At 45.6% G+C, this 14,291-nt stretch overlaps 1 protein-coding gene across 5 annotated transcripts in view; it reads left to right on the plus strand.

Annotated features, from left to right (window-relative positions):
* The first annotated feature begins 471 nt into the window (after nucleotides 1–471).
* The window catches only part of STK4 (serine/threonine kinase 4), a 79,535-nt gene continuing 65,715 nt past the window's right edge, over nucleotides 472–14,291 (plus strand). For all 5 annotated transcript variants that reach the window (XR_006415686.1, XM_044440247.1, XM_044440248.1 and 2 more), the window contains exons 1-3: nucleotides 472–591; nucleotides 5,610–5,690; nucleotides 13,462–13,590. Coding sequence is in view for 4 of the 5 variants with exons in the window: in XM_044440247.1 (XP_044296182.1) it covers nucleotides 560–591; nucleotides 5,610–5,690; nucleotides 13,462–13,590 (242 nt within the window). In the remaining variant the exon portion in view is untranslated. The remainder of the gene's footprint in view (nucleotides 592–5,609; nucleotides 5,691–13,461; nucleotides 13,591–14,291) is intronic.

Raw genomic sequence — 14,291 nt, forward strand, 5'->3', positions numbered from 1 at the left:
GTTGAGCCTCAGGCAGCAAAATCTCCCCGCTGCTTAAAAAGAAGCGCGCGCGCGCGCGCGCGCACCTCCCCGCGTGCGTTATGGGGAGCAATCTTATGCCTGCGCAGACAGAAAAAAAAGTCCGTAACTCCTACGACGCCCCAGCCAATCACGCTGAGAGGTGCAAGGACTTCCTCCCCCAACACCGGTCGAAACAAGTATGCGCTCGCGCCTTAGATGCGAACGGATGTAGTGCGGCATCTGAGAAGAGTCCGGGGCCTCGCCACGCCCACCCAAAACACCGGCGGAGTTACTGCCAAGAGCCGCGAGGCCACGTGGGCCGCCTCGCGCTCTCCTTCCCCCCCCGCCGCGGCGCCTGGCTGCCAGCCCGGGGGCGGGGCCCGCGAGAGCTGCGGGCGCGCGAGGCGGAAGTGCCCGTGGTGCTGGGGAGGCGGGGCCGGCGCCTTGCTCAGGGCTGGTGGAGCAGAAGGCGAGCGGCGCGGGCGGGGATGGCGCGCCCTTGAGCGGTGGGGCGTGCGCCGACCTGCCCCTTCTCCTGCCGGCTCTTCCTCTTGAGGCTATGGAGACGGTGCAGCTGCGCCATCCGCGCCGGTAAGGAGCCGGAGTTTGGGGGCCGTGCTTGGTGGCGTGATTAGGGCGGTGGTACAAATGCGCTCGAGTCGTCGGGGTGGCAGGGGATGGCGACATGGGTGTACTTATTCTTTCTTCCTCTTAGGGCCTTCCCCCTCTTAGCTGGAGAACGCGCTCGTGTCATTGCTCTGCCCGTGTTTGCTGTTCAGGGTTCCCACGCACACGGTAGTGTTGTTGCTGCTGTGCAAAAATAAAGGAGTAGAACCGAGGGGTTTTCTTCTTTCTTTGGCGGGGGGAGGGGTCTTTTGGAAGTTACTTCTCTGAAGTGGAATCTTAGCTTCTGAAGGGGATAATCGGAGTAGCTTGCTTCCTTTTGTGGCGCTTTTATGATTCTTTTTTCTTAAAACTAACTGCTGGTTTGGTTAAATAGCTGGAAGTGTGATCACGTTAGTGATTTGGTGCTAGTTTCTGAATGGGAATGGTTTACAGTGTTTCCTGACTCAAGACCTGGTTCTGTTCTTTAACGTCGACCTCTATATATGATCATCATATAATAATTATTGTTGCATATATGAACCTGATTTTCTGATGCATGTTTTTAAAAACCTAAAGCCAAAAATAAAAGGTGACTCGATTAGTGCTTGGGATGGGCAATTCTGGGAGTTTGACTATTTTTGCTTCCCAAACCTGCCACTGCATGGTCTTCTGGGTAACCTTAAAATTTGAGCTGTGGTGGGGGGGTTGCTGTCAGTAGTGCTATGAAGCACCAAAAAGGTCAGATTTAGCACATTTGCTAGCTAAATTTGGCTCTTCTGGAGCTTTGTTTTTTTCTCCCAGGGGGCAGAGAGTGACGGGAGTAACAAACCTTAATTCCATTTATAGGCAACTGTCATGTCAGCTTGTTGACTAGTACCACTTTCTTGAAGTGATTGCTGTGGTAGAAGCTCTTCAAACTCTTAAGCAGGAATCTGTCCCCAGCAGTTGAAATTCCATGGGTTGACTATGGGAACTTGTGCATGCAAACATGTGCTCATCTTTTGATTTATGGGTCATTCTCCAGTTGAAGGCCAAAGGGATGGGCAGTAAGGTAATAGGCCTTCAGTAAGCAGAATATACTATTTGCCTTGAGAGCCATTTTTTAGTAGAACGGAAAAGTACACAGCAAATAAATGAATAAGATCTTGCTTAAATGCAAACTATTTCCTACAAAAAAAGTGTTTCTAACATAAGAATAAATAATGCACAGCAGTCACAAATTCATGCCTTTTGCTCTGTGTAGGAAATGCGTTAGGCCCAAATAGGAAGTGTTGATCTCTATTTGCTAATTTATCAGGGTAGTAAGCAGAAGTGAGTAAGGGAGTCTAGAGATGAAGAAGGATGTAAGAATTTTGGATAGCAAAACTTAAAAAAAGCCTAGTCTCTTCCTCTTTACATGAGTTTAAATGGTCAAGTAATATTTTTGAGTATTCCAAAGGCTTATTGTATGCTTGGCCGAGGGTGCTTGTGAATTGCACAGTCAGCTTACTGAAACAAAAAGCAATGGCTTAGCTTTGGGTGTAAAAATAATTGAATCAGAGATAAAAGTTTAGGTCAAACTTTCAGAACCTGGTGGATTGGATCTTTTGTGGATTGAAGGTGTCTTTCTCAACAGCCCATTCTATGCAAAAAAGTCTCCTCACCTTGTGTGTTGCATTTTGGGGAGGGGGGGAGAGCGCACTTCTGTCACCCTAGTTGCATGCTCCTAAATCAAATAAACCTACATTGTTTCTTATATTGCCCCCAAACCTTTACTAGGCTTTTAGTAGCAATACTGCTCTGAATGAACAAACGTAGAAATAGAGTTTATAGATCTATTTCACCCCATTTCTGCAATCAATCTGCAAGTTAAAAACTGCAGAAGAGTGTGTTATGTTTGAATATACATATATGCACCTGACTCTTAAACATACAGCTTAATCTAAAGTACAAATTTTGGTATGCAATTTTGAGCTGAAAACTGTATCCTAGTAACATAGAAACAGAGTGCGTTAGAAGGGTCCTCCCTGGCCATGTGCATGCCCAGCCTGTCCTTGAACACCCTCTCCGATGGGGCTGCAAACACCTCCAGTGGAAGCCCATTCCATACCCTTGGGGTCCTAACTGTCAGGAAGTACTTCCTGGCATCCAAATTGAACCTTGTCTCCCTGAGCTTTGCTCCATTGGAATGTTTCTTGCCCTCTTCCACAGGGGAAAACAGGTCTCTACCCACATCTGTGTGGCAACCCCTCACGTAAACAAAAGCATTATGACATCTCTAAGCTAACAAAGTTGTTATGGCTTAAGCTTTTTGGACATCTTTCCCTTCATTATCATCCTTTACACCAGGGGTACTGAACCCCTTTGAGAGAGGGGTGAACTTCATTTTAAAAAGCTCCTGGAAGCTGCATTTAAGTGCTGGATGTGTCCAGGGGGAGTGGGGCTAAATATTTCACGTCTTAATTTACATTTGTTACTGCCAGCATCTAGGCCTTAAGAGAGGTATTAAGAGCTTTTAGAATTGGAGGCAAACTGTACATCAAGCAGGAAACCACCTATTAGCAGGTGGGGCATCACTGTCTGGGGGACCCCAGAGGGCTGTACGGAGTCCCAAGCTGGGCCAGCTTTGGTTGCTGGGTTTGAAGTTCTCCAGTTCTGCTTTATGTACTCTGGAAGAAAGCTGTTTCTGCAGAAAGCACTACCAGGTGTACAGCTGTGGAAGTAGAACTAAATATAGCTGAGCATTTGTCCTCTCCCTTCCCATTAGCTGAAGCACAGTTCTGTGAAGTTTGTCCCAGCAATATGTTTAAGAGCACTGTTCTAATGCAGGGTTAAATTTGGCATTTTAATTTATTTCTGGTTTGACATTTTTAAGGAAGTCATTTTAGACCATTGTGAGGAAAAATGACTCAAAGGCTCATTCAAAACAAATGAGTCCCCAAAGAGACAAATGTCAAGTGGCAAGATGTGTTTTACATTTGTATATACTATAGTTATTTTTAAACTAGAAAAACTTTAGGATGTGTAATGCTTTTGCTGCATAATATGATAGCTGGTGATAGACACTGATAGTGCATGGTGAAGTGTATGTGATGGAGAGCCGCAGAGTGGTGGTTAGTTGTTGGACAGGAGACCTGGGAGATCCTGGTTCTAGTTCTCACTTAACCATGAAGCTGACTGGGTAAGTTTGGGCCATTTACAGACTCTCGGCCTAACCTGTCTGACAAGGTGGTTGTTGTAAGGATATAAATGGATTTGGAGGAGAACTATGTAAATCCCCTTGGGTCTCTCACAAGGGTCAAAAAAGCAGGATATAAATGCAGTGTAATAATAATTCAGTATCTTCCAGCTTTAATTCCAGGGTACGAAGATACTCATTGTTTGTCTGAGGGGACCAGTTTAATCAGTTGCTAGCCGTCTGCCATTACACTGCAGTCTACAAGTGAATAACTCTGGTCATGAAACCAACCCCTTCAGCCACTCAAGTTCCTGTTGGGTTAGAAGAGCTAATGAAGATGTGCAGATACTTTTTGTCTCGGTTTTTTTCTGGAGCATTGCATGAACAAAAAAAGCCTGCTTCCTTTGTTCCTTTGTGGTGTACAGAGAAGTACTTTTCTTTTTTATTCCCCTTGCCATCCAGTAGCATGTATACTGACCGTGTTTCCTATGTATTTATGACAACATTCAAGAAAACTGCTTTTTTTTTACTTATTCTTGAATCTGTTTGAGTTACTCATTATTGCAGACCAGCTAATCAGTATTTCAGTTATGTTATCACTGCTCATCACGGTTCAGTGTTTGCTTTCACATTTTATAAACACTTTCCAACAATGAGATGAGTCTGTTAAATATAAGTATGCTTAAATTTTACTGTCACAAAGCCCTAGTTTATAATAACATGCAACAAGTTTGAGTAGGGTAGGGACACTGGCTTGTTGGTTGCCAATCGTTTAACTTGGTTCAGTTGCACAATGAAGCCAAGAGAAGGAAACATGTACAATGCATATATATGTGCATTGTTTCAGTATAACAGTACTTACAAATGACTTTGCTGAAGTTGCTATATAGGTGTTTTGTTCAAGGGTGGGTTAAACTCAATTTATAACTTGGGCTTTGTAATTAGAATATAATTCCTTTCTTTTTAAACTAAATTTTATGCTTTAAATGTCAGGGTTTTTTCCCAAGTGAGTGGCTGAGACTGAAATATGAATTCAGTTTTTATGGCTGGGTTCACAGAACACAGCAGCCTGTTCTCAAGGTTGAGTGTGGGTTGTGTGGTTGGGTTCACACAGAAACCAGTCCATAGTTCAATAATAGCCCATGGCTCAGGTACAACTCACATTCAAGCCATCCCATACTCAACCTCGGGTATATGTTGATGTCCTCTGTGAACCTAACCAGTGGCCTGGTTTATACAAGCACCATGGCTTAAGCATGGTGGGGTTTAAGCCATGGTGTGTGCTTTTGCTTCATTACGCACCTAGGCACAGTTTGCTGTTTGGCTTCAGATGACATAGCTAGGTTGACGGAGAAGCGACCTTCAAATAACACATGATCTATTTGGGGGTTGTTTTTCCCTCAGACAAGCCTTCCTCCAGGCTCTCGCTGACCCACCCAAGCAGATAATTAGCAAATTGGGCCTACAGTCCACTGCAGCTTAAGTCACTGTGGTTTGTTTAAGCTTCAGTGATTATGTGAACCAGTCTAATGTGAAGTTAGCTTCTAAAATTCTTGCATAGTATTTTGACTTTCCAAACTGTTGCCCTGCTTTTGCTTAGTGGTTGTGTGTGTGGGTCTGTGTGTGTGTGGGGAGAGAGGGAGAGAGAGACTCAAATATGAATTTTATTAATATTCCTTGCTACCTGGGAAAGGTGATCTAGCTGTTGACTTCTCTTTCAAACAAGAGGAAATACTGTACTCTTAGTGCTTAAAGCTGAAATTAGCTTTATATTTCATCATTTCCTGGCTTGTGTTCTCTGTGAAATCTGCACAGCATAGCTCAAATGTTCTATCTTTGGTTTCAGGCAGCTAAGGAAGTTAGATGAAGATAGCTTGACGAAACAACCTGAAGAAGTGTTCGATGTGCTAGAAAAACTTGGAGAAGGGTAAGTATATTACCCCCCCCCAAAAAAAACCCCAAACAACAACAAAAACCCCAACCAAACATGAAATGCTTTCACAATGTAATGAATGCATTAAGCAGGAAAGCAGAAATTTGCTGGATGCTTCTTGTAGGAGGTAAAATAGCTGGTCATATAGTTCAAAATCCAGTGAAGTAAAGTAAAAATAAGCATAGAGCTGTGCCATTGTTAACTTTGGGAAACAAAATTCTACTTTTACTGTCTATAACTACATGCACAGGGCTTTGTTGTAGGTCTGAATTGCTCTCTGTAAATTGTTTCAGGTGCCATTAGTGCGGGTGATTATCATTACAATCCAAAGATTTATTTTTGCTGTTACTTTGAAGGTGCTGCTGTTTATGCCGAAACAGTATTTTAAAATCAAATTACAAAGATGGGGCAACACTTAATCTTTTCCATCTCTCACCTCCCTTTACATTTCTCATTCTTATAATTCTGTAGATAAGCTTGATAATATGCTGGCAATAGATGGATAAGTGCTAGATGAGAAAGATGCCAAAATTGTTCCAAACATGCTTCTAAATTTCATTTCTAATTTGATTTTCATATTTTTGATGAGCTGCTTTATGGTTGTGGCCCCATAGTCATCTCAGCAAGTTGGAAGACTGTGTTAAAGCAGACTTTTAATATATTGCTGTTTTTTCCAATTCAATAAGCATTTGCTTTCAAATTATACCATAGTTGGTGGTGTAAAATTAGTTCTTCGTCGTGGCCCCTGTGCAGCACACATATGGGTTCTGCGCCTGCACAGTGCCTTTGGCCGGAAGATTAACAGCTAACGGTTTTTGGCGGGAACTCCGCTTCCCCTCCCCCCTAGCATTATATGAGGAGCGGAGTGTCCGCCATTTTCCAGTCTTTGCGACCGCCGTTCGTTGTGCCTAGTGCCGCTTCGCTCTCGCTCAGATTGTTACTTACCTTCTTGTTCGTCCGAAAATCTCTCTCTTTCTCTTACCAAGTTTATATCCCATGTTCTCGCTGTTAGTATTTCACTTATATTTCTTTAACTTTGCACCATTTTTTCTTCTTTATCGTTCCTATTAAAAAAAACCAAAAATATTACTTTCCCGCTTTACTATCTCCTTTTTTCTTTTTTCTACGATGGCGCAACGGGCGGCGTTCCATAAGTGCGGAAAATGCGGTTCCAAAATGCCCGCCGCGGACCCGCATGATCTGTGCCTCCTTTGTTTGGGGGAAGGGCACAGAACCAATAAGTGCGGCCATTGTTTGGTCTTCTCTAAACAGGCGAGGAAGAACAGGGAGAACCGCCTCTGCAAACTCCTTTGGGATCAGGCTCTCCTCCAATCTGATCGGCTGGTGGCTAAGCTTTCCACTGTAGTGGCCCCACCCGAAGGCCGTCCAGCTTCGGCTGACCTGTCGCAACGTCCGGCCTCTTCCTCCATTGCTCCACCCTCACGCCCTTCTGAAGAAGGTGCTCATGCTATGGCCGATCAGTCTGTTTCCTTGCTGAAAAGCAAAAGGAAAAGAGAAAGCACAGCGACTCAGATAAATACCCTGTGCATAAGAAGGCCAAGAAAGATAAGACGGGCAAGCCGGTTAAGAAGCCGAAGAACCCCGAGCAGGCAAAACACCGTCACTTGGGCTCGGCCTCTTCCTTGATTCCAATACCTACTTCGGAACCGATTCCCTCGGTCCCGACCATCCAGGCGGCTATGAGAGTAACCCCACCGGGCTCACCGCGCCGGCCGGCAGCCGAACCCATTATGGATTTGAGGAGGGGTTCTATCTCTGATGGGGAAATACAAGACTCCCCACCTAGGGCTCGATCACCAACCCCGATGCCTCCGATCCCGATGGATACTGAGATCGCCATCTCCCCTCCAAGAAGCCATAGAAGCCGTTCCTCGGATGCGAGGTCTGATGATTGGTACCACTCCAGGTACTCCTCTGCTCTGAGACGGGAAGAGTACCACTCTACAGCCTACTATCCAATCTCTAGGGGACAATCTTCACCATCAGCGCCTCGGCAGCGTTTCCATTCAACGCCCAGAGACGCCCCAAGAGCACCATCTAGAGAGAGTGGCAGATCGGAGTCTCCAGGAGATTCTTCCTCCAGTGTACCACCCCCCTACTGGATGGAATCCGAAGAGTCTGAGGCTGACTCAACCTCGCCGGATGCTGTAGTTGCTTCCCAGGGTCCGGGGTCACCTGAGGAACCGTACATATCGTTTAACGATCTGATGGCCAGACTAGTGAGATCGCTCGATAAAGAAGCCCACCAACAGCCGGGACCGAGCACTGATCGTTTTTATGATGTGGTTAGAGGTGAACGATCCACATCTATTGCCTTGCTGTTTATTACAACCTTACGGCAGGCAATGACCCAGCCATGGGACCTCCCAGCTAATCCACAACCGACCTCTCGTAAATACGAGTCCATGTATCGGGTGCGGGAAGAGGACATCCCATTTCTTCTCTGCCACCCCAAGCCGAATTCGGTTGTTGTAGAATCCTCTCAGGGTCGGGAAGCCCGTGGACACACCTCACCTCGTGACAAAGAGGGTAGAAAAGTTGATTCTCTCGCCTGCCGGGTATATGCAGCTTCGGGCCTTGGTTTAAGAATCTCCAATTACGAGGCAACCCTGGCGCGTTACCAATATTTCCTGATGCAACGCCTGGACGCCATCATCGATACTCTTCCGGGAAACCAGGGCGAACTTGCTAAGACTTTTGTTAAGGAAGCTGTGCAAGTGGCGGTGCAACAGCTTTCTACCACGAGGCACCACGTGGACTCTGATTCGAGGTCGCTGGTCGGTGCAGTTTCCCTCTGCAGGCACGCCTGGTTGCGTAATTGCAATTTTCCAGATGAGATGAAGCAGAGAATTGAAGAGATGCCGTTCGACAGTTCCGATCTCTTCCATGCAAGGACAGACAGCAAATTGAAGAAAATCCATGAATCAAGGATGGCTGCCTGTCGTATGGAATTGCAATCTCTACCCCGACGTAAGTGGTCATGGTCACATCCACAGTACCGTCAACAGTTTCCGCCTCGGCAGCAGCAACCACATCAATGTCAGCAGCGTCGCAGACAACAACCGCCACAGCGCTTCCAACAGGGCCACCGCCATTTCGATACAGACAGGCGACAGCGCTGATGTGACGAGCGAACCTCTCCTCTCATTCCAACTCCCCCCTCCCCCCTCTCATTTGGGGATCGACTGAAGAGTCGACTCTCCATTTGGGAGTCCATCACATCTGATGGATGGGTGTTATCTATCATCCAGCACGGATATGGAATTGAATTTGACGTTGTACCATCAGCGAATCCTATTCGATATACTCCGACTTCTTTGGTACTGTTAGACGAGATGCACCAACTCCTCGCTAAAGGAGCTATTTGTCGCCTGTCGTTAACGGAAGGATTCCACGGATTCTATTCCAGATACTTTACGGTTCCGAAACGAGATGGGGGTCTAAGACCAATACTGGACTTGAGAGCTCTCAATAGATTTATAACACCAAAGAAGTTTCGGATGACTACACTTCAAAGTATTCTTCCGTTGCTGGGAAGAGGGGATTGGTTCACCTCATTGGATCGGAAGGATGCGTATTTTCATATTTCAATACATCCAAGTTATAGGCGTTTCCTTCGTTTTGCGGTGGACTCTGAAATCTACGAATTCAATGTGCTACCGTTTGGATTGGCCATTGCACCAAGAGTTTTTACGAAATGTATGGCCCCTGTCTGTGCACACCTTCGATTACGTGGAATTCGGATATACCCATACCTTGATGATTGGTTGCTGGTTGCCGACACAGAAGCAGGACTTTCATCTGCTGTTGAGTTTACATGCACGATCTCGGACTCTGTATTAATCAACGGAAATCTTCCCTTCTCCCTACGCAGGTGATCAACTTTATCGGAGCCCGACTGGATTCGACGTTGGCAAGAGCCTTCCTTCCTCGGGACAGACGACATGTGATTGCTCATTGCATCGCTCGGATTCAACAAACAAGAACTGCTCCCGCCCGGTCTATTCAGAGTCTGTTGGGTCACATGTCTGCTTCCATTGCTGTAGTTCCACATGCCAAACTCAGGCTACGTCCCCTTCAACTGTTCTTCAATGGGGTGTTTCGACCACAGATAGACCCCCCTACCAAACGGATTCGACCCCCGGCTTCCGTTCTTCAGTCCCTGTTATGGTGGATAGACCCAGCCAATCTAACCATAGGCGTTCCATTCCGACCTTGGTACCCTACAATAACCCTCGGTACTGATGCGTCTCTACTGGGATGGGGAGCAATCTGTTCCGATTTATGTAACCAAGGGATATGGAGTCAGCGGGATTGCAGGAACCATATCAATTTTCTGGAACTTCTTGCCGTTTTCAAAGCCCTTCAATCATTCGAGGATGTGCTTCTGCACCAGGTCGTCCAGGTGACCTCGAACAACATGGTGACAGTCTTTTATTTAAACAAACAAGGGGGAACCCAATCCTGGAAACTAGCCTGCCTGGCCATGCAGATTTGGGACTGGTGCATACCGAGAGGTATCACCCTTGTGGGAGTGCACCTTGCAGGCACGGAAAATACAGATGCCGATCTCTTGAGCAGACATATGTCGCGGTCCCACGAATGGGAGCTAGACCATCCGGTTCGCAACATGCTATTTCACCTATGGGGCCAGCCAGACATCAATCTGTTTGCCACGCAACGGAACAGGACATGCACGGCATATTGTTCCAGAGTGGGAGTGGGTCAGGACTCCCTCGGGGACGCTTTCATGATTCCCTGGACAAACATGACTTTTTATGCTTTCCCTCCGATCCCACTCATCATGAGAGTGTTGGCAAAGATCATTCACGAAGGGGCCACAGGGGTACTGATCACCCCCTGGTGGCCTCGCCAACCATGGTTCTCAACTCTCCTTCACGTCTCCAGAGAAGAGTTTCTCCAACTCCCTCTTCTTCCATATCTCATTATCCAGAGGGAGGGCGCAATCCGTCACCCAGGTTTGCTATCGCTGAAACTGACTGCATGGAGGATACAATGATCGCCTCTAGTACAACGGTATTGACACCACAAACTGTTCCAACTATTCCTGCTCAGCAGAGTCTACACCCAGACCTACAGTATATCCTCGAATCTGCGCTACGACCATCTACTAGGAAGTCGTACGCGGCAAAATGGCAGAAATTCTCTAACTTTGCCAATTTACACTCTTTTCTGGCCCCTTCAGCTTCTGTTTCACAGATACTTCAGTTTCTCTTTGAATTGCATCAGTCTGGACTCAAACCCTCATCCATAAAGGTTTATACAGCGATTTTGCATTATCGGGGAACTATACATGGCCTCTCCATCTTGGCTCAACCTCTGATTAAAAGATTTTTAAGAGGATTGAGTAATCTACATTCAACTATAAGACCTCTAATGCCCACCTGGAGTCTTTCGGTGGTTTTACAAGCACTGACTCGACCACCTTTCGAACCCATGGCAACGATCGATCTACACCTTGCTTCATGGAAGACGGCCTTCCTTGTTGCAGTAACTTCAGCCCGTAGATCATCTGAACTCTGCGCCCTTCGGGTAGACCCCCCTTTCCTAAATTTTCCTAAGGAAAAGGTGGTTCTTCAAATGGATCCGTCTTTACTTCCAAAGGTCGCTACTTCGTTTCAAATGCAACAGGAGATTGTTTTACCGGCATTCTTTCCGACCCCTTCGAATCCGATAGAACGATCTCTACATATGCTGGACGTTCGTCGTTGCTTAGCTTTTTATAGGTCCAGGACTGAGTCTGTTCGGCGTTCCAATAGACTTTTTGTGAAATATTCAGAACATGATCTGGGTTGCCCAGTCACCTCACAACGTCTTTCGAAATGGATAGTAAATACAATTGTCCTATCTTATCAGTTGGCTAAGTTGGACTTACCATCTACTCCAAGAGGCCATTCTGCAAGAGCTGTTGCTGCTTCTTCGGCCTTTGCATCAGGAGTCCCGATAGAAGACGTGTGCAGAGCAGCCATTTGGGCTACTCTGTGTACCTTCGCCAGACATTATAGACTCGATGTCCGTGCCAGACAGGATTGCTCTTTTGGCAGAGCTGTTCTTTCTTCTGTCCTTTGTTGATGACACCTCCCTCCTCCATTTCGGGTAAGCTTGCTATTCTACCCATATGTGTGACTGCACAGATGGCCACTTGAAGAACATCAGTTACAGGTAAGCAACCTGTTCTTCTTCATCGTGGCCTCTGTGCAGTCACACAACCCACCCTCCGACCCCGCTTGGTGTCATGGGTGGTCCGACTATTTTCTGTGATACTATGATATCTTTTTTCCTATGTGTCGTACCACTACTGAATTTGGATTTCTTGTCATTCTGACAAACCTTTTTTATTATACAACAAACACCGGTCTTTCAAAGACTGGAAAATGGCTGACACTCCGCTCCTTATATAATGCTAGGGGGGAGGGGGAGCGGAGTTCCTGCCAAAAACCGTTAGCTGTTAATCTTCCGGCCAAAGGCACTGCACAAGCGCAGAACCCATATGTGTGACTGCACAGATGGCCACTCGAAGAACATCAGTTACAGGTAAGCAACCTGTTCATTTGGAAATGAAAAACCAAGGGCATTTCTCATCGTGATGATGGATTACAGAAGTTGCTGTTGATTACACCTTTATAGATTGCTGTGTTGAGGCTCATGGAGATTGGGTATAGTGTTTTAGAACTGTAAGCCACAGCAACCACAGAAATGAACTTTCTGCACAGGCACAAACATCTGTTACAGGCCTATCTATTATTCATCCCCAATACTCTGTATAGATTGCACTTTGAACAGTTTTGGATATGGATATTGATGAATCAGAAGGCATCATGTTGTAAGGAGGCAGTGTGGATATTATTAACGCAACTTCTGGAAAGACATTGTCACCATCAACTTTCTTGATCAGGGTACTTGGTTTTGAAGGGAGATTTTGAATCACAGAGGTGTAGATGTGTGGCCCACTATTGAATAAGCTCTAGATAGCATGTGAAGTTGCTGGAAGAGCTCAGACTGGTCATCATGGTGATCAGGAAGAGCTTTTAAAGCAATTTTCATTGCAGCAGCAATAGCAGCTTCTTCTGCCATAACTGAATTCTCAGCACACAGGAGGTGAGCTAGCAGTCATGTATTGTACTGCTTTAGCTATAGAAGCAGGGCAAATTGAAGGAGAAATTGAGGTGATGGCAAAATGAAGGAAGGATGAAACTTGGAGTCAATGAAGAATACATAGCCAAATTAATGTACAAAAACACTTCAGCAAAGCAGAGGAAATGGCCACAGAGCCAAGCTTTATAATGCTGATTAAGCATGTGGGAAGTTGTGGTGAGAACATTGGTCAGTAAAAGTATTATCTGGGGTGGGGAGCCTCCTGTTGCTGCCACAGCAGGAGAACCACACTGGCCAGCCTGCTGAAGCAAACAGGGCTTGGTTCATCCACCAAGTTTTTCCATTTGTTTTGCTACAGATACCTGCAGAGCAGTAGGTGATAGTTTTCATATAGGTGAACTAGGGGTGTGTTAATAAATTTGATCAAAGAGTGGGAAAGTAGTGAATAAGTGGGTACTTTATGCAAATTGTTTCCAGCTGTATGTTCCTTGATGTTGAAAGAGTTACGGGTTTCAGGTTTAAGTTTACATAAGTTCTTCAGTGTGTGGGGACACCCACATAGAAGTCATGCATCTTGGCTTGTTTTGTTGGTTCTTTGATGTTTCAAATCATTCTGTTGTTGTTTCAGGTCCTATGGCAGTGTATTCAAAGCTATCCACAAAGAAACTGGCCAAGTTGTTGCAATTAAGCAAGTTCCTGTTGAGTCTGACTTGCAGGAGATTATTAAAGAGATATCCATAATGCAACAGTGTGATAGGTAAGTGCCAGGATTCAGTGTTTTTACTTATCAGTGGTGAGAGTTCCTCTCTGATTTTGCTCCATACTTTTAAAAATCCAACATGTGGTAGAAACACAGTTCTCCCTTCCATGGCTTCTGTCCAGCAAGCTGGATTTTTGTAGGAAGAAAAGGGAAACATGTCCTTCCATTCCACCTCCACAGTTCTTTGAGTCGAAGGAGAGAAAAGGAGAGAGTGATAGCAATCCCTTCTTGATGCCATTGTTTGCAAATCTTATAGGAAAAAAGAAAAACGGTCCTTCCTTTTCTACAAGAAGTAGCTGTTTCTCTCTTCCAGCTAAATTTTGCAGGAGATTAGGGCAGTGCAACACTACCGAAGCTTTGTACAAAAACCCAGCTTGCAAAAGAAACAGGCCCTCTGTTTTCCATCCTCTGTTGGTAAAATAACTATGGTTTCTTTCCCTTCTGCTGGGGTTTTGCAGTAGGTACAATAGTGATACACTGCATGAGCCTTCTGCAAAAGCCCAACACAACATGGGTTGGGCTTTTGCATCCCAGCTTCTCTGCACATGCCATAGGACTTGGGGAGGGGTCCATGGTGATCACAAATACTGTCTTAACTAATATGGCAAGAAAGAATTTGTGGACACTTCATGTTCTTAAATCTGAACTTTTGTGCAAAGGCCCAGTCCACAAAATGCAAGTTGTGTTTATCTAAAGTA

This window comes from Varanus komodoensis, unplaced genomic scaffold (genome assembly GCF_004798865.1).
Source record: "Varanus komodoensis strain SLA01 unplaced genomic scaffold, ASM479886v1 scaffold37, whole genome shotgun sequence".
Classification (NCBI taxonomy): Eukaryota; Metazoa; Chordata; class Lepidosauria; order Squamata; family Varanidae; genus Varanus; species Varanus komodoensis.